General features: G+C 52.4%; 3 protein-coding genes across 7 annotated transcripts in view; 2 read left to right on the top strand and 1 right to left on the bottom strand.

The window, feature by feature from the left end:
• SLC7A7 (solute carrier family 7 member 7) overlaps window positions 1-8,443 on the bottom strand; it is a 37,585-nt gene extending 29,142 nt beyond the window's left edge. The window contains 3 exon segments of the mRNA XM_014780501.2: window positions 849-1,391; window positions 5,553-5,675; window positions 8,351-8,443. Of these exon segments, the coding sequence (XP_014635987.2) occupies window positions 849-1,347 (499 nt within the window). The 5' untranslated portion in view covers window positions 1,348-1,391; window positions 5,553-5,675; window positions 8,351-8,443.
• A 4,149-nt stretch (window positions 8,444-12,592) lies between these two features.
• Window positions 12,593-16,758, top strand: MRPL52 (mitochondrial ribosomal protein L52). 5 transcript variants are annotated; one of them, XM_087423875.1, is made up of 5 exons: window positions 12,593-12,713; window positions 12,821-12,878; window positions 12,955-13,022; window positions 15,767-15,831; window positions 16,201-16,758. In XM_087423875.1, the coding sequence occupies exons 1-5, from the start codon at window positions 12,608-12,610 to the stop codon at window positions 16,351-16,353; spliced, it is 450 nt and encodes a 149-aa protein (XP_087280001.1). In that variant the 5' UTR covers window positions 12,593-12,607; the 3' UTR covers window positions 16,354-16,758. The 5 variants fall into 5 exon arrangements, with proteins under 5 accessions (XP_087280001.1, XP_087280015.1, XP_087279994.1 ...); XM_087423889.1 differs by having other exon boundaries at window positions 15,767-15,838; XM_087423868.1 differs by having other exon boundaries at window positions 12,818-12,878.
• A 1,530-nt stretch (window positions 16,759-18,288) lies between these two features.
• On the top strand, window positions 18,289-27,552 carry MMP14 (matrix metallopeptidase 14). The gene is made up of 10 exons (XM_014780500.2): window positions 18,289-18,650; window positions 22,327-22,475; window positions 22,740-22,862; window positions 23,239-23,546; window positions 24,060-24,221; window positions 24,521-24,681; window positions 24,859-24,997; window positions 25,129-25,279; window positions 25,756-25,871; window positions 26,244-27,552. Exons 1-10 carry the CDS (start codon window positions 18,546-18,548, stop codon window positions 26,576-26,578), a joined length of 1,749 nt encoding a protein of 582 aa, XP_014635986.1. The 5' UTR covers window positions 18,289-18,545; the 3' UTR covers window positions 26,579-27,552.
• Window positions 27,553-27,743: the final 191 nt, after the last annotated feature.

Below are 27,743 nucleotides of genomic sequence, written 5' to 3'. Positions count from 1 at the left end.
TGACCCAGTGAGCAATTGCACTGGTACAAAATTCTTCCTGTGCCCCACTGCTGCTGCTGCTGGAGCAGCTGCCCCTGAACCTGACAGAATTTCTGAGCTTCTCCACAGCTCTGCAGTGGGAGGGCTCTCCGAGGTCCCAGGGTCTTCCAGGCTCTGAGGGCATTTTTCCAGAACAGAGCCACCTGAGGGATGGGGCTGTAGAGGATCAGCCTCTCAGTACCTCCAATGTGGCTGTACTGAATGTACAGATTTAAATATTTATGAGACCGAGAAAAAGTCAAGGTAGATTGAAATGACAGTTTTAAGAATCTAGCCCACAGAAAAACTCGTGCAAGGGCAAAAGGATATTCACTAGAGCATTATCGGTAAGACTAAAAAACTGGAACCAACTTAAATGGCCACTAACAGAGGATTGATTAGTTAAATAAACAACACATCCTTAAAATTAACATGGAATAACATGAAGCATTTTTTAAAAGTATATCTGTAAGTAGAAAAGAATTCTGGGGAAAAAGCAAACTGTAGAATTATATGTGTATTATGATCCCATTTTTGTAAAACATAGAACAGAACTCTGTCTCTTGAAGGAGCAAGAAAAAATCAGGAAGGGTGCGCAAACTGCTAATGGTGTTTACAGAGAGAAGTTGCAGGAAAGGTAAATTGCTTTTTTTTTTTTTTTTTTAAACTTTGGTATTGTTCGAATTTTCACACAAAGCACACATTAACAACAACAAAAAAGTGTTTGTCAGAGGCATTCCTTTCCATCTGCTTCTTAGTGGTTGACTGGACTCACATCCTGCCTCTGCCCTAGGGCTCCACCCCACACCTCCTGCCCCAGCCCCACTTACAGATGCAGGCAGCAGCCAGCAGGCGGCTGGCAGCATAGGGGGCGAAGCAGCTCGGGAAGAGGGGCTGCACCATGTAGTTGGCAAAGGTGATGGCAATCACGGCCTGGCTGGTGGGCTCGATGATGAGGAGGGAGGTCCAGAGTCGGATGAAGGCAAGGAGTCCCCCGAAGGCCTCAAGGATGTAGGCGTAGCTGGCCCCAGATTTCTTAATGGTGGTGCCCAGTTCCGCATAACAAAGGGCCCCAAAGACGGAGAAGAGGCCCCCGACAGCCCAGATGATTAGGGAGAGGCCAAAGGAGGCACTGTACATGAGCACGCCCTTGGGAGAAACAAAGATGCCCGAGCCAATCATGTTCCCCACAATCAGGCACACGCCGTTAAGCAGCGAGATCTCCTTCTTCAGCTTTACCTGCTCAGACCCTGGGCTGGCCTCCTCAGCTAAAGGGGAGGCATCTTTCTCATGCTGGGAGGCCACTTCATACTTAACACCGTCAACCATGGTGGAGGAGAAGAAAGACGTCACCAGCTTCCTGGCATTGCCCTCTAAGAAAGAAAAATGAAGATATATAACCATCATTTGGAGGGGTGGTTGGGAAATGCATAGAACGCGTCCCCCATAGGGACCAGTATGAGCAACCCACCCACAGCCCACCATTTCAGAGACCTCTCTCTTGCCTCCCACCTCCCATTGACCTCTTCTCCAGATGGCTCATCAAAACGACCCCAACTTGAATTGTTAAGGAAGGCATTCATTCCCCAGAGAGAAAGCATCTGCTTCCCGGCATTAGGCTGGTGCTGCCCACCTGATTTACAAAATAGAAAACAAAATCTTGGTTCTATCAGAGCCTGCTGTGATACGAGACAAGCATAAGAGCAATTTGGCAGTTCTCAGGTGGAACCATAATGATTTGAGCCTACGTTTTTCAGCCTTACCCAAAAAAAGTCTGTCTTCCCTCCAATTTCAGTCTCACCTGTCACCCGTGCTGAGATGCCACCTTAGGAACCAACCTTGCAGGCAGCTGATCTGTGGGTTCCCCTCACCACACACACTGCTCTCTTCCCCCAAGGACCCCAGCTCTGGCAAACTTAAAGCCTTCACATCTCTTGCTGGAAACCCCAACCATTCCCCCATGCTCCCTCAGGGAGCATCCCTTAACAAAAAACCCTTAGCGAAGTCTCTGCCTCTAGCAAAGCCCAAGCAGCCCCACCCCACCCTGAAAGAAAACAGGTTAGTCTCTTTTCGTTGCTTTTCCGTCCCCGGACACCTTTCCCAGTCCCTAGCATCTCAGGCCTCCTGCCATCAAATCCCTCACTTCAGCATAGCTGCATTGCCCAAAAAAGTATGAATGAGAGAAAGGTGATCCAAACATACAGCTCAACCTAGAGGTGACTGGAGGCAGCTGATGACCGCTCCTCACCCAGGAGTTGCTGCTGCAGAGAGAGGACCCAAAGCCAAGGCAAGGAAACAGCTGAAGCGGGCAGCTGATGCTGGGCACCACAGAGCGGGAGACAGCTGAGAGGGAGGCTGAGCAAGTAGGGAGATCCCAGGCCTAGAGGCACTCGGGCAAGGGAGTGATTGGACACTGCAAGGCAGCAAAGCGGGGAGGGGCAAGGTGAGCGGGACAGAGTGGGAGGGTGGGAAGCACACTCACTCCCTGGCCCTGGGGTCAGCAGGTTCCCACGGTGGCCAGCAGCAGTCACAGGAGACGCAGCCTCCAGGAACTGTGGTCTGACCGCTCCTCCTTTTCAGCCAGCAGTAAAAGGAAAGGCCAGGCAAACGCTTAGGGATTTCAGGCAAATCAAGAAGTCAAGAAGGGCGGAGGGTGAGGGAGGGGGAGAGGAGTGTTAAGCAACTGTCTGGGTCCAAAGTTCACTGGCCCTTCACATCTGCAAAAGGGGCGGCTAGGAGATCTTGGCTCAGCACTTTCTGTAATAAGAAGGCGTGCTCTCAGGAATCTCCTTTGTCAGCTCTGCTCCACGACTGAGGGCCCAGAAAAGGACGGTAAGCTGGGTGCAGTTTCTGTCGCCTTGGGGAAGCTATCCCCAAGCAAATTAACTGAGGACAGGGCAGTGGCTGAGAAAGAATGCAAAGCCCTCTCTCTCTGTCCTCCAGGCCCCACCCTAGCCCACTTCTTTCTTCCCCCCAAACAAGAAAGGCAGGAAGGTTGCAGACAAAGGCTCGTTCACCGGCTATAGAGGAAGTGTAATTGCTGTCCCTACACCTCGTGATTGGGCCTCCTAAGAGAATAACCCTGACACTTCCCCACACAGAGTGTGGGGTGGCTACCCCTAACCTGGGGCCATTACCCCAAGGCTGAGCCTCAAGCTACTTCCAAGGAAACAAGGTTAAGAAATGAGACTCAAGCCTCTGGCTGCATCCCCACCCCACTCACAGGCCCTTTCATCCTTAAGAAAACATACCAGGATTTTTGGAGTAAGCATAAATTACAAGTTTACTCCAATTTCCTAAAAATATTGGGAATAAGATTTCACTGGGCTATCCTGGACAGACAGGCCTAGAACAAAGGAAGATGAGCATTTTTTGGAAATCACATAGGTTATTCTATCTTTATAGTCTACTTAAATCTGGTATTCCGGGTCTCTTTTACCAACAGAAATACACCCTATCCATTCTGAAATCCAACTGTCTGTCTCTTCTCACACTCTTTCTAACCCTCTTTGGTTATTCTACAACCAGACAATGAAGATCTAAAAATCCCCAGGGGCCTTATCTCTACCCTACATCCTCCCATTCTAGCCCCTTAAACTTTTTTTAAATGAAGCGAGGGATCCTGGTGCTAGCCTTCCCAGAGATCATGCTTCTCCCAAGTGACTCTCATAAATGTCTGAAACCCATCCAGAAGAGACTGTCCTTTTCTCCCAGCTCCCCCCAAATGCTCGTATAATGATAATAGCTGTCATTTATTGAGCACTTACCCGGGCCACACACACTGCTAAGCACCTAAATGCCTTATCTCATTCAATCCTCCCTGCAGCCCCTTAAGGCAGGCAGTAAGTCACGTGCCAGGGTCCAACCTAGGAGGGAGGCGGGGAGGCTCGCCAACAGAGCCCAACCTCTGAACTGCACTGTGCTCTCTTCCCAACCTCCCCACCCTTCCAACCTGCCCTGGCTCTAGGCTTTCCTCTCAGACAGGAAAGCACTTCAGATGGCTCCCTAATGAATTACCTGGGGCAGGGCGTGATTAGATTAAAAAGAAAGCTTGTGTCCTTCACCCTGAAGCCTAGGCTAAAGGCTCCAGCCGAGCCCATCCATCTCCTTCCTGGCTGCTCCTCCCCTTTCTCATCCCTTTGCAGGGATGAGAGGCGATTACAAGACCTCTTGGCAGCGCTGCTATTGCTAGGGTGCTCACTTCTAAAGCAAACAAAAACACACGGAAATACATCATCACGCCTGCCCTTTTAAGACCAAATTCACCGGCACCAAGGGGTGGGCATGTGTCGTAATGGGATGTAAAGAAAAGGAATGAAGGAGGGACGAAGGAAGGGGAAACCGTGAGGGGAAGTGGGGAGAGAAGTGTGCAGGGCTTAGTTCCTGGCTGGTAGTATCTGAAAGTAAAGTCCTTCTCACCGAGTCTTGAGACAGAAACCCACTGAGGGTGACACCCACACTCCAGCAAACAGCATACCCTAGCGGTCTCACCAGGAAGTGCTACCAGTGGACTCTTCCTAGCCTACTCTTCAGTCAGCCCATGCAAACTGGGCAAGGGGAGGCTGTCCTTCAAAGAAAAGGTGCCCCCTCTTTTCTCAACCACTGCCGAGCACCAGCGTTCGTGGGCAGGAAGGCACAGTCTTTGGCAGCTCACATTCTACCCTGAGACCCTGGCTCTCGGGGTAATGCTTCCACCATTCTGGCAGCCTGGGACCAGTAGGACCTCTCCTGAAGGGCTCTCTCACCCCAGGGTTTACAGGAGAGCCTTGCAGAGTCTGGAATCCCGGGAGATAACAGCGTTCCTGATACACAGCACCCCTGTCGTCTTCCTATCTGAGTTGCATTCATCTCTGAGGACCCAGTGGAGGTTACAAGACAACACATTCATCCTACAGCCTGTGGGAGAAGTTTCAGATTCAGAGGTTCCGGGAACGCAGGTAGCAGGGCCCCCAGCATGCGGTGCCTGGCACAGCAGCCAGTGGAGCTCCTTGCCCTGACTCCACCCGTGAATGGCAACACCAAAACACACTTCCTCCAGGAACCAGCACACAATTCAGGGTCCTGGCCCCTCAGTCAAGCTCAGGGAGCTAAATGTGAGAAGACACTTTCTCCCCCAGAGACCCTATGTCCTGCCTTCCTAGCTCCAACTGGTCTGTGCTGCCTTCTCTAACAACAGAAACGGAAAACACCCTGGTACAGCTAGATTCCCCCATCACCCCAAGCTAGAAGCTCAGCTCCTCCCTCCCCAGTTCTCCACCATTCGTTTTTCTTTATTCCACCGTGGCTACAACAGTCCCTTTATTTGGGGGAAAAAAAAAAAAGTGAAACAAGAAATTGTTTACTCCTATGGTCAGGGCTTCCATTAACGTAGGGCTGAAGTCTCTAGGCAGAGGGCTCTGCCTCGGGAGGGCTGGGGCTGGGACTATGAAACAAGAGGCTCTTGGGTCTCCCTTCAGCCAATTTTCAAGACTCTCACTCCATCCTCCTTCTACACTTCCCCTCTCACCCACTGGCCCTCCTCTCCCATCTCTTACCTGTCCTGTGACCTTTGGGCAGGTGCGAGGAGGAGGGGCTACCAGCACGCTGGGGTTTGGGGGGGGAGGCAGGTGCTAGGAAGGGGAACCCGGGTATGGCTCGAGCTGCAGCAGCTGTTGACTCTGAGGAACAGAAAAGGCAGAGGGTGACGGGGACCGAAATGGAAAACAGGAAAACACATGTGTGACTCTGGCCGGCAGCGGGGAGGGGCCAAGGGACGGGCTCAAGCTGGGACCGCCTGGTTAGACAGACCCAGAGGACCCAGAGGACCTCGACGCCTGCCTGCCTCTAGGCACCTTCTCCACTCTGAGTCTCAGCTCCTCCTCTTCCCTACCTCAGCCCTGAATGTCCTTGTTGCCCCACATTTACAGAGCACTTAAGCTCTCCCAGCGACTCACAGTGCCCTCCTGATGCCCTTTACAACTCCCCTCTCCCCCTCACTCTATTTCCTACTCATCTCCCGCTCACATACTGTCCTTGGTCCTGCGGAGGGCATAGGATCCACGGTTAGGGCAAAGGAACTGTGTGGTCCCATCTCAAGAGACTCAGTACCATTTCAGTCCCTATGTAAAGCAACGCATGCCAAGGAAGGTAACACATGCCAAGGAAGGCCACTTGTCGCACGCAGTACAGCCAAGCACACACCAGAATCCTAAGCAAGCCAACTCACAGCTCAGGTCCCCAGTTGGTTCAGGTGATGTGTGGGTTGCCAGGTAAGAGCCAGCCAAGGGGACTAGAGCAAGCCCTGGCATCCTGGGCAAGCTAACGAGTTGGCAGCCCTTCAAACCAGGATTATTTAAATGTCTGTTGAATGTTTACTTAGTAGAGGTAGGGGAATACCGATTTTCTCTCGGAATAAAAACCGTAAGCCTCATTCTTTTATTCAAAATTAGAGCTTATTACATGGATTCATTTCATGCAATTTTCTGAAGCTGACAATTCCTTGGTAGGCATATTAAACCATTTAAAATATAGAACATAGCATAAATCTCTCTGAAGGAGTGGCACTTCACAGTGCATGGTGCATTTTCAGAATTCCAGCTATGACTGCTGCCTTTAGGCAACTACCAGCTGGCTGGTCTCAGGGCTACACCTCGCCACTTGTACCTGTACCTGCACACTGCACAATTATTCCAGAGACAGGTGGTCCAGGATTCTGTCAGTGGATGGGAGCCAACTTACTATGTCACCAAGAGATGGAGACAGAAAGCAGAGTTCACTGGCACCAAACATCTGAATTATTCCAAAGATCATTTAGTGCCCTTTTAGACCCAGGCTGCTGCCCAGCTGGCGTGTCCCTTAATCCTATTCTGGGGTCAGGTCCAAGTTGTCAAAGGGAAGTCCTAGGAAGACAGCCCTTAAACTGCCCCTGTTGGCATGGCCCCTGTTCTCTCACTCCACTCCAGCCACACTGGCCTCCTTGCTGTCCGCCACCCAACAAGCACACTCCCACCTCAGAGCTTTTGTAAGTGCTGTTCTCTCTGCCTGAAACATACATCCCCTTGATATTGTTCATTCCTTCACTCACTCCACTCCGGTCTGTGCTTAAATACCACCCTGTCAGAGGCCTTCCCTGAGGAGTCTCTGAAGGAGCAACTTCTCCCCTCGGTCAATCTCCATCCCTTCACCATGCTTGACTCTTCTCCAAGGGCACTTACTGCCACCCAAGTTTGTTTGCTGTCACCTCCCCCACTAGAATGCAAGCACCTGGAGCTTTATTCTCCCCGCTACAGTGCAGCACACAGTGGACAGTCAAGAAATGTTTGCTGGAAGAATAAAGGAATGAATGAACAATGCTGTTCCTCCTAGATTGATTTCCCAGCTAGCTGGGCTCCTGGAACGTTTTTGAACTTGCCTTCAGGCCCACCTATGGGGTTGCTGCTCTGGCTTCTACAGAAAGAGTATTGGGAGGTATTTCTTCTTTTTGACAGTAATGGGTTGAAGGGAGGAGGAGGGTATAATTTTCACAGTTTTACTAGGAGGCCTAGAACGGTTTGAAATGGACTTTTTGTTTCATTAATGGGAAAACAAAGACAAAAAGCCCCTCACCTAATAAGCTCTTGGCTGCTCCGTCCCACACCCAGGCTCTGGTGACCGGTCTGGGTACAGCGAGAGCAAGGGCCTATGGCCGCGAAGGGGCGAAAGGGCAGAGGAGACGGCAGAGGGGGGCGAGCGCTCAGATTCACGCAAATGCAGGTGGGTTCAAGAAGAGTGGAACCCTAAACCCTTAAGCGTGAACTCCCCGGAACACCACCACCCCCTCAGTTCTGCCCTCCCCTGCGATCCTCCCCCGCCTCCCTACACCCCCCGCCCACCCCGCTCCCCGCGCTCACCTTTGCCCCTTTCTCCCACACTCCCCAACCCCCACGCTCGCCTTCCCAGGCCGGCCCCTTTACGTCGCCCGGCCATTTCTCGTCATTTCCCTCTTTGGGGCTCCGGTTCCGTGTCTGCGGCCCGAAGATCTCGCCTTCCCAAACCCAGACCCACCCACCGCCCGCCCTCAATGCCCCTCTGAAGATTTCGGTCACCCCTGATGTCCAGTCAGCCTGCGGAGGCCGAACCAGGCTCTGCCTTGTGGGACCAGGACCCCACGGCACCCGGCGCCCCTTCCGTTCCCTCCACCTGGCCGAGCAGCCCCGCCCCTCCCCGCTCCAGGAAACAGAGGAGGAGGCTGTGGCGGGTGCAGGCGAAGGGCGCAAAGGTCCCAGAACCGAGAGGCCCGGCAACCCGCTCCCCTGCCCTCTCCTGCTCTGGCACGGCTGCGCTGCCCCGGGGAAATGAAAATGACTGCGGATACCCTGAGATGAGTCCTCCGCCCCAGGAACGCTCAGCTTCCTCTTCCCTCCCTCCCAATCCAGCTCGAGCTGGCGGCCCGACGGGGGTCTGGGCGAGAGCCCCAAACCCTGGCAACCTCGCCTACAGCCCCAGACGCTTGGCTGAAACTCGGGAGGGACTCTGGACTGCAAAGCCCCGCGGGGGAGGGGGAGGGAGCGGCGCCCGCTTGGAGCCAGGGGAGGGGTCTCCCGGAAGGGCGTCTCCTCCACTCGGGGTTCTCAACTCCCCGCCCCCTCGGGGGAGCTGTTGCATCAGCTTCGAGATTCCAAGTTAAAGAAAGTGGTCTCCTTCCATCGGGCCGGGAAGGTGTCGGGCAGTAGAGCCGCCGCCAGGAGGCAGCACGTAACCAAATATGTCCGGGCAGAGTGTTGCCTGGGAGGCTAGACTTCCCCAAGCACCTTTCTTCTGAAGACTGTAGTGGCAGCGTGGACCCGACAAAGGAGGGAGTTACCGGGCTCGTTCAAGAAAACGGATCTGGAAGGATCTGGAAATGCTTCACCACGTTCTAAGACTAAAAGATGACTTGTAAATAATACAATTTCCTTTTGTATACCTTTTGGACAGTCCAGCTTTGGCATTTTTTTTAAAGCCAACATTGCCACTCTGCAGAGATTCACAGAGAGCCACCCACCTTCAAGAGGAATCTGGTGGAAACGCATACAGCTTAAGAGACTTCCCAGCCGCCAGGCAAGAAAAAAGAGTGTAGCCTGAGGTCATAATTTACCCATCTTGAAGCTGGGGTCACTTAACACAGAATTTAGCCTATACTGATTTGGCAGAGATTTGACAGCCATGGGAAAAGAAAAGGAATATGTTACAATAAATTATGTAAGTAATAAGGAAATAATGTGCAAAGCAATGTACTGTGTGAGAGGGTGTTTTATAGCCTTCAATTCACACACTTCTTGCATGGGGGTGACAGTGATTTGATTCTTTAACTGTCCTAAGGAGGAAGATAATGAAGGAACATGAAATAAGACACTTCCCAAATAGTTCGCTCTTCTTCAACCTTACAATTTGGTCACGAGCACGCAAAAAGGGGAAGAGGTTGCAAAATGACGTGGGTTTGGCTCCCAGAGTCAGCTTCACTTATGTTCTTTCTCCAATGTCATCATTATTCATCACAATGGTTAAAAAAGGACCTAATTTCCCAGAGAAGTGCGCTTGTACCAAACTTACTGTATACCTGACAGACCTGACAGAAAGATATTGGAATAAACATACTGGACAAAAACATAAGTGGATCACAAAATGTTAAAGCGAAATAGAAGCCGTGATGCCCGTGAGAGGCGAGGGAATTCAAGAGGAAAGACATGAAGCTCAGATTCCTTATGCTTCACATTGCTCTTAGCTCTTAACTCCAGTCTTTGCCAGATGAAGTCCAGAGGTTGAAACACATCTAGTTTGGGATGATGAAGCTGCTTTCCTGCGGCTTATGAGTCTGATGAAGTCATTGAGGAGTGCTGTCCAAGTGCCAGACACCCTCCCTTGCAACAGTGTTCCATGAGGTCCCTGAGAATGCTGATGATGTTAGCTGTCAGCACTAGTGTTCTCTTTCCCTCTCTCTCTCAAAATCTTAACCCATATTTCCTGCTATTTACAACCCATGGATTGTCCCCCTGCCACATCACACTAACCACGTCAAAGGCTGAACTTGTCTTCCTTCCAAAGACCTTTCTCCTCCCAGATTTCCCAGTCTTCCTGATCAAACTTCCCATCCTGCCCCCAAAGTCCTCCAGGTCTGGCTCCTTGACTCCCACAGCTATTAAATTATTGCATGTGTTCACTTCTGCACGTGGAGTTCATATTGTCCACATTATTTGGTCACCTTAGTGCATGTTCCGTTTTTTATGATTTTGCAAATCAATGGTATCCCCCTAGTGTGTGAGCTACTAGAAGACAGGAGTGTTGCTGGTTCAATTCCTTTATACAGTGTTAGTGGTAGTGCCAGCCTATCATCTTTCCTGTCAATCTTGAATGTTGACGCTGAGGTTATTTTTCCAATCCTTGGCTTCAACCACTAGATTCCTCAACTGTAAACTATGTAATGGGATCCAATGCTGTCTACCTCAGCTGTCTATCTCAGAACCAACCAAAGGCACATGAAGCCAGGCTTGGGAAAGGTGTCACTCAATAATTATTGAAATTGTAAAACAATAAATCCACGGCCACATTTTGTTTCAATTTCCTGATCTCAGAAAACTACAAGCCATCTGTACAATGATTGCTTCCTGGACTGTCTTATCTACTTCATAGGTTTATTATGAAAATTATATGAAAACATTTATATAGAAGTGTCTTGTTTTGATAAGTGAAAATGAAAAGCATGAATGTAAGGTGGTAATGGTACTCTATTGTCTTATTTCCCTGGCTTAGTTTTTTGGAGCCATCTGCTGGCTTATAGCCAAGGTTCTTTTATTCCCATCCCTTCTGGTTCAGCCTTAGCCTATACCACTCTTTTTTTTTTTTTTTTTTAATAATTTTATTTATTTATTTTTCACCCAAAGCCCCAGTACATAGTTGTATGTCATAGTTGCACATCCTTCTAGTTGCTGTATGTGGGACACGGCCTCAGCATGGCCGGAGAAGCGGTACGTTGGTGCGCACCCGGGATGCGAACCCGGGCCGCCAGTAGCGGAGCGTGCGCACTAAGCCACGGGCCGGCCCTATACTATTCTTATTGTTATCTCAACAGCTGCTTTTACTTCTAAACCAGGATCCACCCTTCCCCTCTTTCAAAGCACAGCTCAGAGCCACCTCCTGTAGAAAAACTTCCCAATCTTGCAGAAGGAAATGATAAACTTCCAGATAGGCCATTACACCACTCCCTCAGGTTGCCCCAGTCAGTATGTGTTTAAACCTCTAGCCTAGCACACAGTAATGGGCACTTTTGTAGGCGCGTCACCATTTATAAAGCACTTTCACTTACATTATCATTCTTAAAATGTTTTCACAAATATGATATATTAAGCTTTTCTTTTAATGAAGAAATTAAGGATAAATGACTTCACCAAGGCGACTAAGTGATAAAAAAGAGGGAAGGAGTCACAGCTCTGGGTTCGCCACTTATTAGTACTTACCTCACAAGGTAGTTGCAAGGATTATATTAGACAATGTGCGGCGGTAGCTCTTATAAAAATGGAGTCAGATCTTGGCTCCACTACCTCTTCCTCAAGAAAGTCTTCTTTAAAAAATCTGTAACTGGGGCCGGCTAGGTGGTGTAGCGGTTAAGTACGCGCTCCGCTGTGGCTGTCCAGGGTTCGGATCCTGGGTGCGCACTAACACACCACTTGTCAAGCCATGCTGTACCAGTGTCCCATATAAAAGTGGAGGAAGATGGGCACAGGTGTTAGCCCAGGGCCAGTCTTCCTTAGCAAACAAAAAGAGGAGGATTGGCATGGATGTTAGCTGAGGACTGATCTTCCTCTCACACACACAAAAAAAATTGCAACTATCTACTGTGATGGATGTTAACTAGACTTATTATGGTGATTATTTCACAATATATGCAAATATTGAATCATTATGTTGTCCACCTGAAACTGTTATGTTATATTGTCAAATATATCTCATTAAAAAAAGAATATTAAAAATCACATTTTACAACTGCGTTGGCATAAAGATTAATATATTCATTTTTTTTTTTTTAAAAAGCCTTCTTTGACAGCTTACTCTAGATCAAGTTCCATTATATGCTCACAAACAACACATAGTTCCCTTCCCAGCTGTAGTATTACAGTGACGAGTGTGACTATTTGATTACTGTCTTCTCTTTCTAGACTGGGAGCTCTGTCAGAATAGTGATATGTGTTTTGCTCGCCACAGAATCCCCAGCGCCTAATATGGTGCTTGTCACATATAAGCGCTTCAATTTTGTTGGATAAATGAGAACTGAATCCCAAATTTTGACTCACTCTAGATTTGACTCTTAGGCTGGGAAAAATATGTTACACTGACGCGGGGGAAGATAGAATGAGGTAACGTGGATGTTACTCCTCCGACATAAAAGGACAAATTTCAAAGCTGCGGGGAGGTCGTGGGAACTGTTCAGAACGGTTCAGCCCTAAAGGACACGACTTCCACTGAGAACGTAACCACCACCGAGGAGGCACACGCAGAACGACCGTTCTCGCTCAAAAGACCCGGGACGGAGTTTCGACCCTCTCTTCCGTACGACGACCCAAGATGGCGGGGCCCGTGGCTGAAAACCAGATTCAAGATGGCGGCTTCCGGCTTCCCCCGCAGCGTCGCGCGTGGCCGCCGAGGCCACGCCCACTTCCGGCTCCTGGGCCTCAGCATGGCTGCCTTGGGTACTCTGCTGCCGAGTAAGTGGGGGTAGGGTCGCTGGGCTCGGGAGCCCGCGGGGGCGGGCCCGGGACCCCTGAGCTGGCTGCGCGGCCTCTCTCTCCACTCTGCCGTGTTTTCCCAGCAGGTGTCCGGAGGCTGCACTGCAGCGTGGTGGCTCGGGCGGGCAGCCAGTGGCGACTCCAGTGAGTGCCGGTCTGGGGTGAGCTGGGGGCCCAGAAGCTGGGCTGAGTCCTCACCGGATTGTTTTTCTCCACCCAGGCAGGGCCTGGCTGCCAACCCCTCCGGCTACGGGCCGCTGACGGAGCTCCCAGACTGGTCGTACGCTGGTGAGCGCTGATCTCACAGTTAACTGTACTTAGAAGATTTTCACCCAGAGGAACGCCCCTGGATGGAGTCGGGGGGTGTGTCCGAGTGGATAATGTATTGAACTTTATATTTGGAGTTGAGAGGAGGAAGTCCTATTGTTTATTTTGTAAATTAAACTACGCCTATGGAAAGTAAGGCTAGACAGGATCTTTTTGGCTTGTGGGGATAAGCAGAAGATAGTTCTGACTTGGGGTGCCCCAGGGGAGGGAGCGACAAGACTTTTACGTTTCTCAAAGGGGGAGTTTGTTTCTAAAAAGTTAGAAAGAACCGCCCTTCTGGGTGATGAGTACATTGTTGAGAATTTGGTACCAAATGCAGGGAAAACTCTTTGAAAGGCTGCCTAAATGAGCATCTCAGAGAGGGAGTGGAAGGGTGAGGATTGAGGATGGTGGGCTCCCTTCAGAAGTCTCTTCCCGTAACTTTAAAAAAAGAGAGAGAGAGAGAAAGAAAAGAAATATTAGACCTACGGGCCGCCTCCGTGGCTTAGCGGTTAAGTGCGCGCGCTCTGATGCTGGCGGCCCGGGTTCGGATCCCAGGCACGCCCCAAGGCACCACTTCTCCGTCCAACGCGAGGCCGAGTCCCACGTACAGCAACTAGAAGGATGTGAACCTATGACATACAACTATCTACTGGGGCTTTGGGGGGAAAAATGAATAAATAAAATCTTAAAAAAAAAAAAAAAAAAAAAAAGAAATATTAGACCTAGAAGGCAAGGACCTTAGAAAAGTTGAACACTGCCCACTCCCCATGTGGAAGTCCAGTTTACAGCTGGGAAAATTGAGGCCTACAGAAATGAATTGCCTGTGATGATGCAGCTAGATAATAGCAAAGACAGGACTAGAACTGGGCAGAGGCCAGGCCCCTTCAACAGCACAAACACCTGAGTATTAATCCCCTATTGAATTCTATAGGAGTATGATCCTGCTTAATCAGATATCTGGTGGCTGAGGAGGATGGTGAAGATTTTTTCTACTTGTTACTTATTCTAGGAAGCCTAGGATCTCCTTGAAGTAGTACGGCATATTGGGAAGACTCTAAAATTGATTTTTTTGTGTGTGAGGAATATCAGCCCTGAGCTAACATCCATGCTAATCCTCCTCTTTTTGCCGAGGAACACCGGCTCTGAGCTAACATCTATTGCCAATCCTCCTCCTTTTCTTCCCCAAAGCCCCAGTAGATAGCTGTAGTAGTTAGCTGTATGTCATAGTTGCACATCCCACTAGTTGCCGTATGTGGGACGCGGCCTCAGCATGGCCGGAGAAGCAGTGCGTCGGTGCATGCCTGGGATCCGAACCCCGGGCCGCCAGTAGTGGAGCGTGTGCACTTAACCGCTAAGCCACGGGGCTGGCCGGTAAAATTGATTCTTAATCCAGGCTTCTCTGCTTGCTAACTTTGTGGTCTTGGACAAGTTACTTGATTGTATCTCTCAGTTTCCAAATCTGTAAAAGAATAATACCTAGCTCTTATGGTTCTTGTAAGGATAAAATGAAACAACCAATGTAAAGCACCTTGCATACACAATATTGGTTCCCTTTTCTGATAAATAATATTTATCTGTCTTGCCTTTGAACTTTTGGGCAGAGTTTCCACTCTGCTTGCTTCTTTCTTTGTAGAAAGTAAGTGTCCTGTCTCTTCATCTCCTTTATAAACTACTTGAGGGCACATACTGCATCTTTTCAGCAAGTCACCTATTTATGAAGTTTTTATTATGTGCTTATATGCTTACACTACAGTGAAAACTAGCGATACAGTCCCTGATCCCAAGGAACTTAAAGTCTAGCTGGGAAAACAAAGCATGGACATTTAAAAAATCAAATAGTAACACTTCAGTGCTCTGCCCCTTTCCAAAAGGATTTGAGACAGCTAAATAAGGCTAAAAAGAATAGTATAATAAATGTCCCAAGACAAATAGATGAATATGAAATTATTGATATGTACTTCTTTCAGAGAAGATTGCTGACAGAGTGGAAGAGCTTACAGGAGAGTTTCTGGGACAGGTAGGGCTTGAGGTGGACCTAAGGATGAAAATTTGGCTTGAAGGAAAGGAAAAGGTGTTTCATTATGGAGTGAGATGGAATTTAGCAAAGACTCAAGGTGAGTAGAACAGAGATGAGATTGCTAGAGTGGAGGATTTCTGAAGATAAAACAGGATATTCAGCATTGCAAAGGACCTTGAATTCCAGGCTAATGAGGGGTAAGTGGAATAGAATAGGTATATGCCTAGGAGCTTATTCTTCATGGTTCTGACACACCTCACCCTTGACGATGAGGGACTTGTTTTAGGAGAATTTAAGCTACAGTGGGTGTGAAATGGAAGAGAGGAGCTAGAGATTGGTTCTTCCCCCATTCCTATCACAGTGCTTTCTTTTTGTTGTTATTGTTGTTGTGAGGAAGATCAGCCCTGAGCTAACATCCATGCCAATCCTCCTCTTTTTTTTTCTTTTTTTGAGGAAGATTGGCCCTGAGCTAACATCCGTGCTGATCTTCCTCCACTTTACGTGGGACACCGCCACAGCATGGCCTGACAGGCGGTGCGTAGGTGCGCGCCCAAGATCCGAACCCGGGATCCGAACCTGGGCCTCCAGCAGCGGAGTGCATGCGCTTAACCGCTAAGCCACAGGGCTGGCCCCCCCATCACAGTGCTTTCACAAAGTGCTGCAGGCCATCCCTAACCCTTGCTTTCTCTCTCACTTCTATCTGCAGATGGCCGCCCTGCTCCTCCAATGAAAGGCCAGCTTCGAAGACAAGCCCAAAGGGAAAAGTTTGCGGTGAGTGGCTAGAGCCCCAGCCAGGGCAACCTGTGTGTAATTGGAGGGAGAAAGTTTAAATTGGAATTTGTCTTGAGCTGTGTTGGCACCTAAGTTAACATGTACCCCTCACACCTAGGTTTTAACAGTACTGTGAGAAGGGAGGAAAAGAGTAGGGCACTCCTAGGGCAGGAACCAGTTGTAGATATTCTGCCACACATTTTGCTGCCTTCCTTCTGCTTCCCAACCTAGGACCTGGTCCCACCCCTTCCCCAGTCAGCAGTGTCATTTTCCAGCTGAAACCTCTGACTTTGATCTGTGAGTAAAAGGATATATGGTGCAGATCTCAAGCCCCAGATGTTATCCACAGTGTTTTCCTGTCTGTTTCAGAGACGAGTTGTACTGCTGTCACAGGAAATGGATGCTGGATTACAGGCATGGCAGCTCAGGCAGCAGGAGAAGTTGCAGGAAGAAGAAAGGAAGCAGAAAAATGCTCTTAAACCTAAAGGGGCTGCACTGCAGAGCCCTCGATCAAGTCAATAAAAAGCAACTCCTGTCTCCCTTCCCCAGCCTCTCTCTGGCTTTCTTTTCTATCACCTAGATGCCTCATCCCAGCCAGAAGAGAGCCTTTATGTTCCCCATCTGTCTTCAGAGCAGAAGAGCTTGGACGGCAGGAAGAACAGGCTGTAAGATCACTGTGCACAAGGGTTGGCTCCATGCCCTCATCCCTGGCTCCATTCCAGTTTGGTGGAATCTTGCTCTGGGATATTTAGTTCATCCTTTGCAGGCCATGGGACTGGCCCAACTAGGAGCAGTAGCTGCTCTGCGAACATGAAACGGGGGAAGCAGTTTTCCCGGTTTTAGCCAGGCATTCAAGCCTTGAATAGCCTATACACAGCTCAGGCCGCGTGCAGTTATGCATTTAATAAATGTTCTGATGAAAAAGGCTTTCCAGCTGAGGTCCATTTCTTGGCAAGCAACTGGTGTCAGTTTTTCTAAACCAGATACATGGCCCAAGAGGATATTCCCACTGGGAAGGCTGACATGGGAAGACCCAGACTTGGATATTGCACATTGTGCTAAAGAGTTGGATCCTGAGGTTTCCATGGTTCTGACTGAATTCCAGAGGTTGGTTGGAGAGAGCCGACCCCAATTTGTGTAGGGGAGCCCTGGAGGTGCTCAGCCCCCGGTCACTGTGAGATAGGTATCTAATATCTACCATATACCTCCCACAAAACAGTTAGCTGCCCAGGCCCCAGGGAAACCTTTCATTTTATTGATCATGGCTCCTCCCACAGATTCTGGGGGGAAAGGACCTTTGCTCCCATTACAATACAGAGCACTGGACTTTTCTTCTATTCTCCAGCCACAAACATTTGTTAGTGCCCAGATCTCTAGGATGTCTGGAGCTGCCTACCTGAACTAATTCTGTCCAGCCTCCTTTACTCATTCCCTTGCTTTCTTTCCCTCCCTTCTTCCCCCCACTGCCTCCTTCCTGTCCCGCTGACCAATGCAATTCTTGGATCTTAGATTTCGCTGATGGTTGAGTTTTCTGTCTCCCACACTTTTCCTGCTTCTGTTGTGCTGCTTTTCCAGATCTAGTTCTCAACCTCTTATCTGTCTCCCTTTCCCACCATGTCAGCCTGCGCTTGCCCTCCCGCTGCCTGCATACCTCCACCTTTTGTTCTCAGAATCTAGTCAGGCCCTGAAGAAGGAGACTTCACTCTTTAAGGAATTGCCTCCTTTTCCAGCTTAGAGAAGGAACTAAACCCGAAAGTCCTAACTCCCAGTCTCTCTTTTCTAACAATTTCACCAAACTTGATTTGCTTTTCTCCAGATTCCATGGCCTTGAACCCTTTTCCTCCCCAGTTACTTCTCATTTAAGGAGCAGCCAGATTGCAAATGACAATAATAAAGGGAGCGCATTTGTCTTCCTACAAGGACGGGAGCCCCAGATCCAGCATGGTTATGGGGTTTGTTGGTGGGTAGCTGGCTTTTGTTACTGTGTTTTTTTGGCAGGGGAAGGATGGAGGTGGTTGTCAAGAATAAGGGACAAAAGTTTCAATTTGGTTGAGCCACAAGTACCAGCAGGCACCCCCCCACCAACCCAAGTCTCATGAACATAGAAGACTCATCACTACCATCCCAAACTCAACTCCTTGTTCACCCCAACCACTGAGCCTCCCAGTACTTCCCACTCTGAGGTGAGACAAACGCTGAATACCAGAGGAATCAAGCCACCCAAAATATGCTTAGGGGGAGAAAGTCTCCCACATCCCATCCCCTGGGTCCCCCGAGAGCCCCCCGCTCTTGGCTGTGGCCTCAACCCCTGCAGATGGCAGCCTGCACCACAGAAAGACAACTTAGGGGTTTTTTTACCCGGCTCTTGGCTGTAATTGGATTCAGGCTGAAACAACCACGTCCGCACCGGGAAAGGAGGGCATTGGGGCGGGGGCGGAGGAGAGGCTGTGGGAGAAGGGAGGGACCAAAGGAGAGCGAGAGAGGGCTCGCGATCCAGTTCGCCGACTAAGCAGAAGAAAGATCAAAAAACGGAAAAGAGGGGACGAGCAAACAGGCGCTTTCAAGAACAAGCCCCTCATCTCCAAGCGGACAGCGCTCTAGGAATCCAAATTCAGTGCCTACCGAAGACAAAGGCGCCCCGAGGGAGTGGCGGCGCGACCCCAGGGCCCCGCCGCGGAGCCCACACGGCCCGGCTGCCCGGACGGTCGCGGACCATGTCTCCCGCGCCACGACCCGCCTGCAGTCTGCTGCTCCCCCTGTTCACGCTCGCCACCGCGCTCGCCTCCCTCAGCTCGGCCCAGAGCAACTTCAGCCCCGAAGTAAGTGAGCACCCCCGGTCCTGCCCGGAGCCGCGCCCGCCGCGCAGGCGAGCCCGGGGGTCCCCAAGGGGACAGCCCCCATTCGGACGGAGAGGTGGGCTCTCGGAGTCTCGGCTGCTCCGGCCTGCAGGATCCCCCTTCCTTTCCTTTCCTCCCTCATCTCCAAACTTCGAGAGTCGATCCAACGTTTGCCTCCTCCAACCAACCCCCCACCCGCCGCCAACTTTCTTTCCCATTCCTAAAGTTTCCTTCCTAAAGGAAGAACTTTACAGTTAGGGCCCCCTCCCAGCCTTCCCAATTCCCCTGGGCTCTGAGCTCAGCTCGGGAACCGGTCGGGAGCCTGATAAATATTTGGACTCCGCTCAGACCCCGCGCTGTCCCAGTTCCTTGTCATGTGCGAGTTTGTTGTTTCCCCAACTTTCCAGCTCTCCAGCGCTCTCCGCCCGCGCACGCCGGCGCTCGGGCGCCCGGGGAGGGCTGTGGGACGGCGCCCGCTCCAGGCCCCCTACGCTGGGGCGCCGCTGCCCGCCTCTCCCCGGTGCGGGCCCCCGCGGACGCAGCCGCAGCCAGGCGGGGTCGGGGTGGACGGCGGAGCTGCCCCGGCCCCCATGCGACCCCGCCTCCCCGAGAGGAGCCCTCCGTGTCCCGGCCCGGGGCCCTGGCATCGAGGGTCGCGGCGCTGCCGCCCTGGCCCCGGTGCAGTACACAAAGCTCTCCTTGTGAGCGGGGGCTCGGCCGGGCCTCCTCGTCCTCACCCTGCCCCACCCCCCTGTCGGCGCCTTTAGGCCCTTTTTGTTGTTTTGGTTAATTGTTTTACCATGTTAATTGCAGGGAGACTGGGGGTGACCCACCGGGAGTCGTGGGGATAGGGCCTGGCCGTGTCTCCACTGCCTCCAGCTCTCCCCCCACCCATTCCTCGACGCTGGCCCACCGGGCCTGGAGGAAGCCGCGTGGGAGTTGTCTAAAGAGGTTTTTCCTCTCTCTCTCTCTTTTATTTTGGGGTGAAGGTGGGAGACGGATTTGATCAACTTCTTATTTTGGGCCATCCCAACCCACTCAGCCCGGCAAGGGCCTGGGTGCGGTCGGGAGGGGCCGGGAAGGGCCCGAGGAGAAGGGGGAGGGGATCTGGACTTGGCTTCCTCCGTCCTGGTCCTGGCCCTGGTCCCACCCCCAGAGGAAACATCTCCAGAAAGAACACACTCTCTCTGTCCTGAAGGGATCTGAGGCTGAAAGGAAAAGTGTGGCCCTAGGAATGGGGATGACCAGGGAGAGTGAAAATCTGCCCTGGGGCTAAGCCTGACAAGGTCCAGGAGGAGGAGGCATCCTCTTTCCAGGCCTGGAGTCTTCATCTGAGGCCTGAAAGGAGAGCTCCTAACAAAAGGAGCCCGGGCATCTGGGGGGCTGCCCACTGCCAACTTTGCCTGCCCTGCCATCCTTCCCTCCCCTGTCCCACTAGGCCCCCTAGGGGAGGGGCGGCAGCCCTGGCTCTGTTTTAAGTGGGTCATGGGTAGTCCCAGTGCCAGAACCACCATTTGCTTCTGGGCCATGGAGGGGTAGGAGGCAGAAGGAGGGAGGAGCAGGCCCAGAGGCTCTGATCCAGGGCCTGCTGGAGAGCCAGAGATCCCCCGACTCTCTCCAGGACTCCTAGGCCGGAGGTGGGAAGGGTTCCCTTGACTTTCCCCTAGGGGAATACCTTACACCACTCAGTTTTCAAGACAAAGCCAGCAGACTGAGCTCTTTGACCCAAGATAGTTGCTCCCTCTCCAGGCCAATCTGGAGGGAGAGCTGGAGTGGCCCAGGCCTCAGGCAGCTGGGTCCCTCCCAGCAGGCCTCCACAGTCCTGCACCAGCTCCAGGACAGCCCTCTGGTCAGTCCCCTTGGCCTGTCTGGCACTTGGCCCTTCCCCCACCCAGCCGCAGACACAAGAGTCCTCTCTTCTGTGGTTCCGACCTCATAGTCTTCTCTGTGGTTCTTGCCTTGCTCAGAGCCTGCCTCTGTGAGGGAAGAAAGCCTAGGCCTGGGAGGAGGAGAAGGACAAGGGCACTTCCTTCCCAGGCCTTGTGGCTCTCTTGACTCCACGGAAGTCCCTTTCTTGACTAAGTCTCCACTTTTCTCTATTGGGTGTGGAGCAGAGGTTGTAGATGTGAATATTTAGACCTGCCTATCTTCTTGAAAGACTCATCAGGGAGAGGGATTTATCCCAGAGCTCCTGGATGTGGATTCTCCCCACCTGTCTGCCACCCTCCCTTCTGCCATCCTGCCCTAGGAGAATTCTCCTTAGCTTTGCTCCCTGAGGGTTGAGAGGGCCTGACCTCAGTCCTCCTGACTTCTAGCTCCAGCAGTAGGCCGCTTCATCTTCCCCAAAGCTGAACCCCTACCAGGGGTTATAAGCCTGGAGTGTGTCTACCCTACAGGTGAGGCTAGGGGCAAAGGGAGTTTCCTGCATGCTTGGGCACAGGCCACAGCAGGCCTCCCGTGGGCACTGGCTGTGGCATCAGCCAGCGCAGGTCAGGGCAAGCCTACAGCTCCCAGAGAGAGCAGCCCAGGCCAGGAGCACCCTGCTGCTCTGCTCCCCTCTAGTATACCAGAGGTTAAACTGAGCTCTCTCCTCTATCCCTGAGGAGGGGCCTTCAGAGCCGGGTGGTGCTAGGGTTGTTCTGGCCAGGCCTATTGGCTGACGAAAGGCTGGCTTGTTTACATCTTGGGCCCTAATTCCGTCAGCCTTGGGGGATCACTTCCCAGAACCATGTTGCAATTCTTGCCCCTGCAGGCTCAGGTCCCCAGTCAGCTGCTCCTGAATCACCCCCAGCCCCAGTGCAAGAGCGCTGCTCCACACCAGGGCCTAGAGGTGAAGGGCCACATGGAGATCCATCCTAATGACCTGGGGTAGGGGCGCAGTACCCAACAGCAGCCTTCTCTGCTGGGGCCCTCTGCACTCCAAGCTCCCATCCCTAGCGACCTGCAGCCCCGCTCTGGACTCCTTAAGGCAAAGCTGGAGCAGGGACCAGAGCTGTCCGGGTCATTCTCTCCATAGAGGAGTCCAAGCATTTTCATATTCCATATATAGCTTGGCTCATTTTACTTTTCAAGCTTTAGGAAAATACTCCATTGTTCTTACAATAAAGGGTGACTTTTTCCTCGACAGGGCTTTGCAGTGTGTATACCTTTCAATCAAATAGAAACTAACTTTAAGGCAATATACCAGCCTTTATATTATGAACAATTCATAACATACCTGAAATAAAATACAGTCACCAAGTCTCCACCACCACTCCCATCTCCCATTCCCTCTACTGAGAACCTTAAATGGGCCTTTAGATCCCAAGCCCTAAGTCAGATGCTGCTTGGATGGGGAGAGTGGCAGGATCCTGGCTCTGTGGCTGGATCACACCCCCCACCATCTCCAAAGGCCCCAGCTTCCCCCATCAACAGCCAGCCTCAGCCCTAGCTCCCCACCCCTGTTTGAGTTCACAGCCCCAAGAGGACAAGCCATACTGGGGCCTGGCCAGAGTTCGGGTCCAGCCTGGGAGTTCCTCCAGACCCACTGCCAGAGCCAGGCGGGGAGCTCATTGCTCTTTCCTCCCAAGCCAAGGGTGCCTGCCAGGCACCGTGGAGGAGGCAGAGGCTCCCCCTGGGCCACGTGGGGATGCTCTAAGCCACATCCCTTTCCCTACAGGCCTGGCTGCAACAGTATGGCTACCTGCCCCCTGGGGACCTGCGTACTCACACACAGCGCTCGCCTCAGTCGCTCTCAGCTGCCATCGCTGCCATGCAGAGGTTCTATGGTCTGCGAGTAACGGGCAAGGCTGATGCAGACACCATGAAGTAAGTGCTAGACCCTGGCAGGAATTCTGCCCAGCACTCACTGATGTAACCCTGAGCGCCAGAGAGGCTGCTACCTGAATGCCTGACTCCTGCCCCCATACCTCATCCCCACACACTGGTCCTGACCCTTTCCTGTTCACTCTGACCTCATAACCTTGGCCCTTCCCCATACTGACCCTGGGGCCAGACATTCCCTCTCTCTTCTGAAGACCTTTCTCTTTCTCACTATCCTGACTGCAATTTTCACCCCCCAACCCACCCCAGGGCCATGAGGCGCCCCCGCTGTGGTGTTCCAGACAAATTTGGGGCTGAGATCAAGGCCAATGTTCGAAGGAAGCGATATGCCATCCAGGGCCTCAAATGGCAGCACAACGAGATCACTTTCTGGTGAGTCCAGTAGGCAAGTGGCCTCTGTCACATCAGGTTACCCTTCCCTATCAGCTGTGCTTACAGAGATTCAGAGGCCTCCTGCCCTACTCGCCTCTGTTCCTGGAATGCGTCCTTGGGAGCAGGGAGGAAAATGGCTGTAATCCTGGAGAGGTGCAGCCTGCCAGGGGTACGCCCCAGGGCAGGAAGCCACAGCCTGAGGCTCCCCTAAGCCCTCAGTTCTTGGGGCAGAGGCATCACGAGGCAGCAGGAAGAGCTGGGTCAGGCAAAGGTGGCTGGGCGGTTCAGTCAGACCGGGGAGAGTGCAGGGAAGGAGAATTTTGCCCCTTGTTATCCTAACACACTCCCATCCTCTCCCCACATCTCTGGACCTCAGCATCCAGAATTACACCCCCAAGGTGGGTGAGTATGCCACATTCGAGGCCATCCGCAAGGCATTCCGCGTGTGGGAGAGTGCCACACCGCTGCGCTTCCGAGAGGTACCCTATGCCTACATCCGCGAGGGCCATGAGAAGCAGGCTGACATCATGATCTTCTTCGCTGAGGGCTTCCATGGTGACAGCACACCCTTTGATGGCGAGGGCGGCTTCCTCGCGCACGCCTACTTCCCAGGCCCCAACATTGGAGGGGACACCCACTTTGACTCTGCTGAGCCCTGGACTGTCCGGAATGAGGACCTGAATGGTGAGCGAGGTAGCCCTGGGACTCTTATTCCTGGGAGAGTCAACAATCATTTGTACGAGGGTTCTCCTGCCTCCTCCCAAAACCTCAAACCCCAAAATCTCAGGGCTATAAGGGACCACAAAGATCTCCTTGTCTGACTTCTAACAAAAGCAGGAATCCTGCTTTGAGCTACTTATATATGGTTCCTTGTCTCACCCAATAATTGACTTCTCAGGCAAAGACTTCAAAGCATCCACATCACCCACTTTTCTAGGCAAATGTCATGTCTAGCTCCTGGGAGAAACAGGCCTAGATAGGGCCTCAGCTTTCCTTAACACAAGTCTTCTTGGGATTGGGATCTGGCCCCAGAGCACTCTCACCTCTGCCCAGAAGAGATTGCTGACTGGTTTTGTGGCCTTTTGGGTGGAAAATATGGCAGGCAGGTGTGGGTGTGAAACTGAAGCCTCTGATGGGGAAGCTGGAAGTCTGAGGGAAGGGACCCAGGCGCCATCATAACCATCTCCATCTCTCCAGGGAATGACATCTTTCTGGTGGCTGTGCATGAGCTGGGCCATGCCCTGGGCCTCGAGCATTCCAATGATCCGTCTGCCATCATGGCGCCCTTTTACCAGTGGATGGACACAGAGAACTTCGTGCTGCCTGATGATGACCGCCGTGGCATCCAGCAACTTTATGGCAAGTAATCTATGTCCACGTCTGCTCCTTTCTCTCTGCTCCTTGTCCTCTCCTGGTCTCTCTGGCCTGTGCATTTCTTCCCCTCCTCCATGCCCTATAGTCTCGCCACATCCCCCTCCTGACCCTGCCTCCATCCACTCCCACTTGATCCCACCTTTTCTGTCCTTCCCAGCTGACTGCACAGCCTCCCCCAAAGGTCCATCCACACCTTTCCAAGGGTGTTGCCTGCCCCTCTGTGTCTGTCCTTTCCTCTCCCTCTGCCACCAAGTCTGAAGTGCCCCTTGTGTTCTCTGCCCCAGGGAGTGAGTCAGGGTCCCCAACCAAGATGCCCCCTCAACCCAGGACCACCTCCAGGCCCTCTGTCCCTGATAAGCCCAAAAACCCCACCTACGGGCCCAACATCTGTGACGGGAACTTTGACACCGTGGCCGTGCTCCGAGGGGAGATGTTTGTCTTCAAGGTGAGAGGAAGAAGTGGGCTGGTTTGGGGGAGAAAAGGGCTCTATGACTGGGAGGCTGAGTAGAAACAGCAACAGGACTCAAAACTAAAATTGAGGCAGTGAGGGAGCTTTGAGGACAGAGCCAGATGACTACGTTACAAGATATAATGTACTCTTCCCGCCTCGACTGCCTTCCAGGAGCGCTGGTTCTGGCGGGTGAGGAATAACCAAGTGATGGATGGATACCCAATGCCCATTGGCCAATTCTGGCGAGGCCTGCCTGCGTCCATCAACACTGCCTATGAGAGGAAGGATGGCAAATTTGTCTTCTTCAAAGGTAAGCAGGCATTCTGCCTTAGTCTTTGGGTGTGAGGAGGGTCTCCCTGGAAGGGCAGATTCCACTTGACTCCTTCAAAGACCACAGAGCACAAGTGGAACCCAGATCCTGCCCTTCTCTCTCCTCCCCAGGAGATAAGCACTGGGTGTTTGATGAAGCTTCCCTGGAACCTGGCTACCCTAAGCACATCAAGGAGCTGGGCCGAGGACTGCCTACTGACAAGATTGATGCTGCTCTTTTCTGGATGCCCAATGGAAAGACCTACTTCTTCCGGGGAAACAAGTATGACTTCAACCCCTTGATCCCAGGGCTCCCTCCTCAGACACCACCACCAGATTCCTTCAATTCTGGAGGAAGAGCCACTTTACTCCTGGGATGTTTCCCTGGAGAAGGAGCTAGCTGAGCTTCTGCTGTTGCCTAGCGACAGGCAGCCTCCATTGGGTGCTGAGTGAGTGGGATGTGACCGGGTCACCATTTCAGACCTGGTCATTTGACGCCTCCTGCCCCCAGCACCGTGCCTCCACCCCAGCAGCCAGGCACTGTCATTAAGGGCTGCTGGAGGCTCCTTGCAGCCTGGGCCCTCCCTCCCACCCCCACCTTCCGCCGTTTTCAGCTGCAGGCCCTCATTACTCCAAACCCCCGTCCCCCGCCCTGTCCACAGCCACCCTTTGCTCACTGGTGAAATCAGTCCTGGGTCCCGCTATCCTCTGAGGACACACCCAGTGTCTAACCCCTTCCCTTCCCCTTCTCTCCCCCAGGTACTACCGTTTCAACGAGGAGCTCAGGGCAGTGGACAGCGAGTACCCCAAAAACATCAAGGTCTGGGAAGGAATCCCTGAGTCTCCCAGAGGGTCATTCATGGGCAGCGATGAAGGTGAGAGGGGCAAAGGAGGTGTCCGTGAAGGGAGGATGGGAACAGGAGTTAAGAAAGAACAGGAGGAAGGATGGGGAGTATCAGGTGGAAAATAACGGTGGTGATAATAACAGTGGGGTTCTTGCCATATGCCAGGCACTGGGCTCAGTACTCTCCACACATCAGACCCCTTAGTCCCCACCACTCTTTCAACCTGGTACTAGAATTATCCCGTTTCATAGCTGAGAAACTGAGGCTTAGCAAGGTTAAGAGATTAACTCAACTGGCTCACACACTGAGATTGTCCTTCTGCTCTCCTCCCCTCTTTGGGTCTTCTCCTGGACGCTGCCCCACCTCTCGTCTTCCTTGCCACCCTCTTGCTGACCTCTGCAGTCTTCACTTACTTCTACAAGGGGAACAAATATTGGAAATTCAACAACCAGAAGCTGAAGGTAGAACCGGGCTACCCCAAGTCAGCCCTGCGGGACTGGATGGGCTGCCCGTCGTCAGGGGGCCGGCCGGATGAGGGGACTGAGGAGGAGACGGAGGTGATCATCATCGAGGTGGACGAGGAGGGCAGTGGGGCAGTGAGCGCAGCCGCCGTGGTGCTGCCTGTGCTGTTGCTGCTCCTGGTGCTGGCAGTGGGCCTCGCAGTCTTCTTCTTCAGACGTCATGGGACCCCCAAGCGACTGCTCTATTGCCAGCGTTCTCTGCTGGACAAGGTCTGACCCCCACCGCCGCCCGCCCACTCCTACCACAAGGACTTTGCCTCTGAAGGCCAGTGGCAGCAGGTGGTGGTGGGTGGGCTGCTCCCACCCGTCCCAAGCCCCTTCCCCTTCGCCCCTGCCTTCCTTCTTCTCTGTCCTGTGACTGGCCTCTCCCACCCTCAACCCTGCCGTTGCTTCGTCCCTAGAAGGGTCCCCTGGGGGCTGAGCAGGGGCTGCCCCTTCCAGCCCCTGCCCCTCAGGGGCCCCTTTAGCTTGGTGTGTGTCCAGCCCCATCTGAATGTCTTGGCTCTGCACTTGAAGGCAGGACCCTCAGACCTCGCTGGTAAAGGTCAAATGGGGTCATCTGCTCCTTTTCCATTCCGTGACATACCTTTAACCTCTGAACTCTGACCTCAGGAGGCTCAGGCAAGCCCCCAGGTGTACCCAATTGGCAGCCCCCACCACTCTTTCTGGCTAAAAGAAATCTAATCTTGTTGTGGGGGGAGACCCTGAGAGAGTGTGAGGGGGTGGGGGCTGCACAGCCACCCAAGACCTTGGGAGGAAAGCTCAGAGAGGGTCAGCCCTCTGCACAAAGATCTGCCTCTGTCCCACCTGCCCCCGAGACCTTCCACAGAAGGAGTCTGAGCCATTAAGGACTAAACTGGGGCTGGAAAACCCTTGACAGCCCCACCGTCCCAAATGTTAGCCTTGGATGGGGATGTTGAGGTTGGAAGAGCTGAGACTAGGGGTGCAGCTACCGGGGTGGGGTGGGACCAAAAAGAGAGAATCAGTTCCGAGCCCTGGGAGTGAGCTTGAAGGCCACAAAGAACCTTGCTCAAATGCAGGCAGCTGGGGCAGGGACCCAGGGGCAGAGCAGTCAGAGGGGACAGGACAGGACCAAAAGGTAAACAAAGGAGGTACAGTAGGGGTGGACAGCTGGGGGCCGGGCAGGCAGGCCAGCAGGGACGACACAGGGTGGGCTGTGGTACCTGGGGGGGCGGGGGGGTGACTTTTATTGGACCCCTCAGGAAGGGCCTGAGAAAGGCACACCTGCACCTCTTTGCTCTTCCTCCAACTAGGCAGCATGAAGGGGAAGGGTGGGGAGCCCAGAGAAAAGAGCAGAGATAGCAACCATCCTGGAACTGGTGACTCGGGCCCTTAATGACAGTGGCCAGCTAGTGAGGGA

Source organism: Ceratotherium simum, chromosome 3 (assembly GCF_057802395.1).
Source record: "Ceratotherium simum simum isolate JZ-2026a chromosome 3, ASM5780239v1, whole genome shotgun sequence".
Taxonomy (NCBI): domain Eukaryota; kingdom Metazoa; phylum Chordata; class Mammalia; order Perissodactyla; family Rhinocerotidae; genus Ceratotherium; species Ceratotherium simum.
This window is presented reverse-complemented; position numbering and strand designations above follow the sequence as displayed.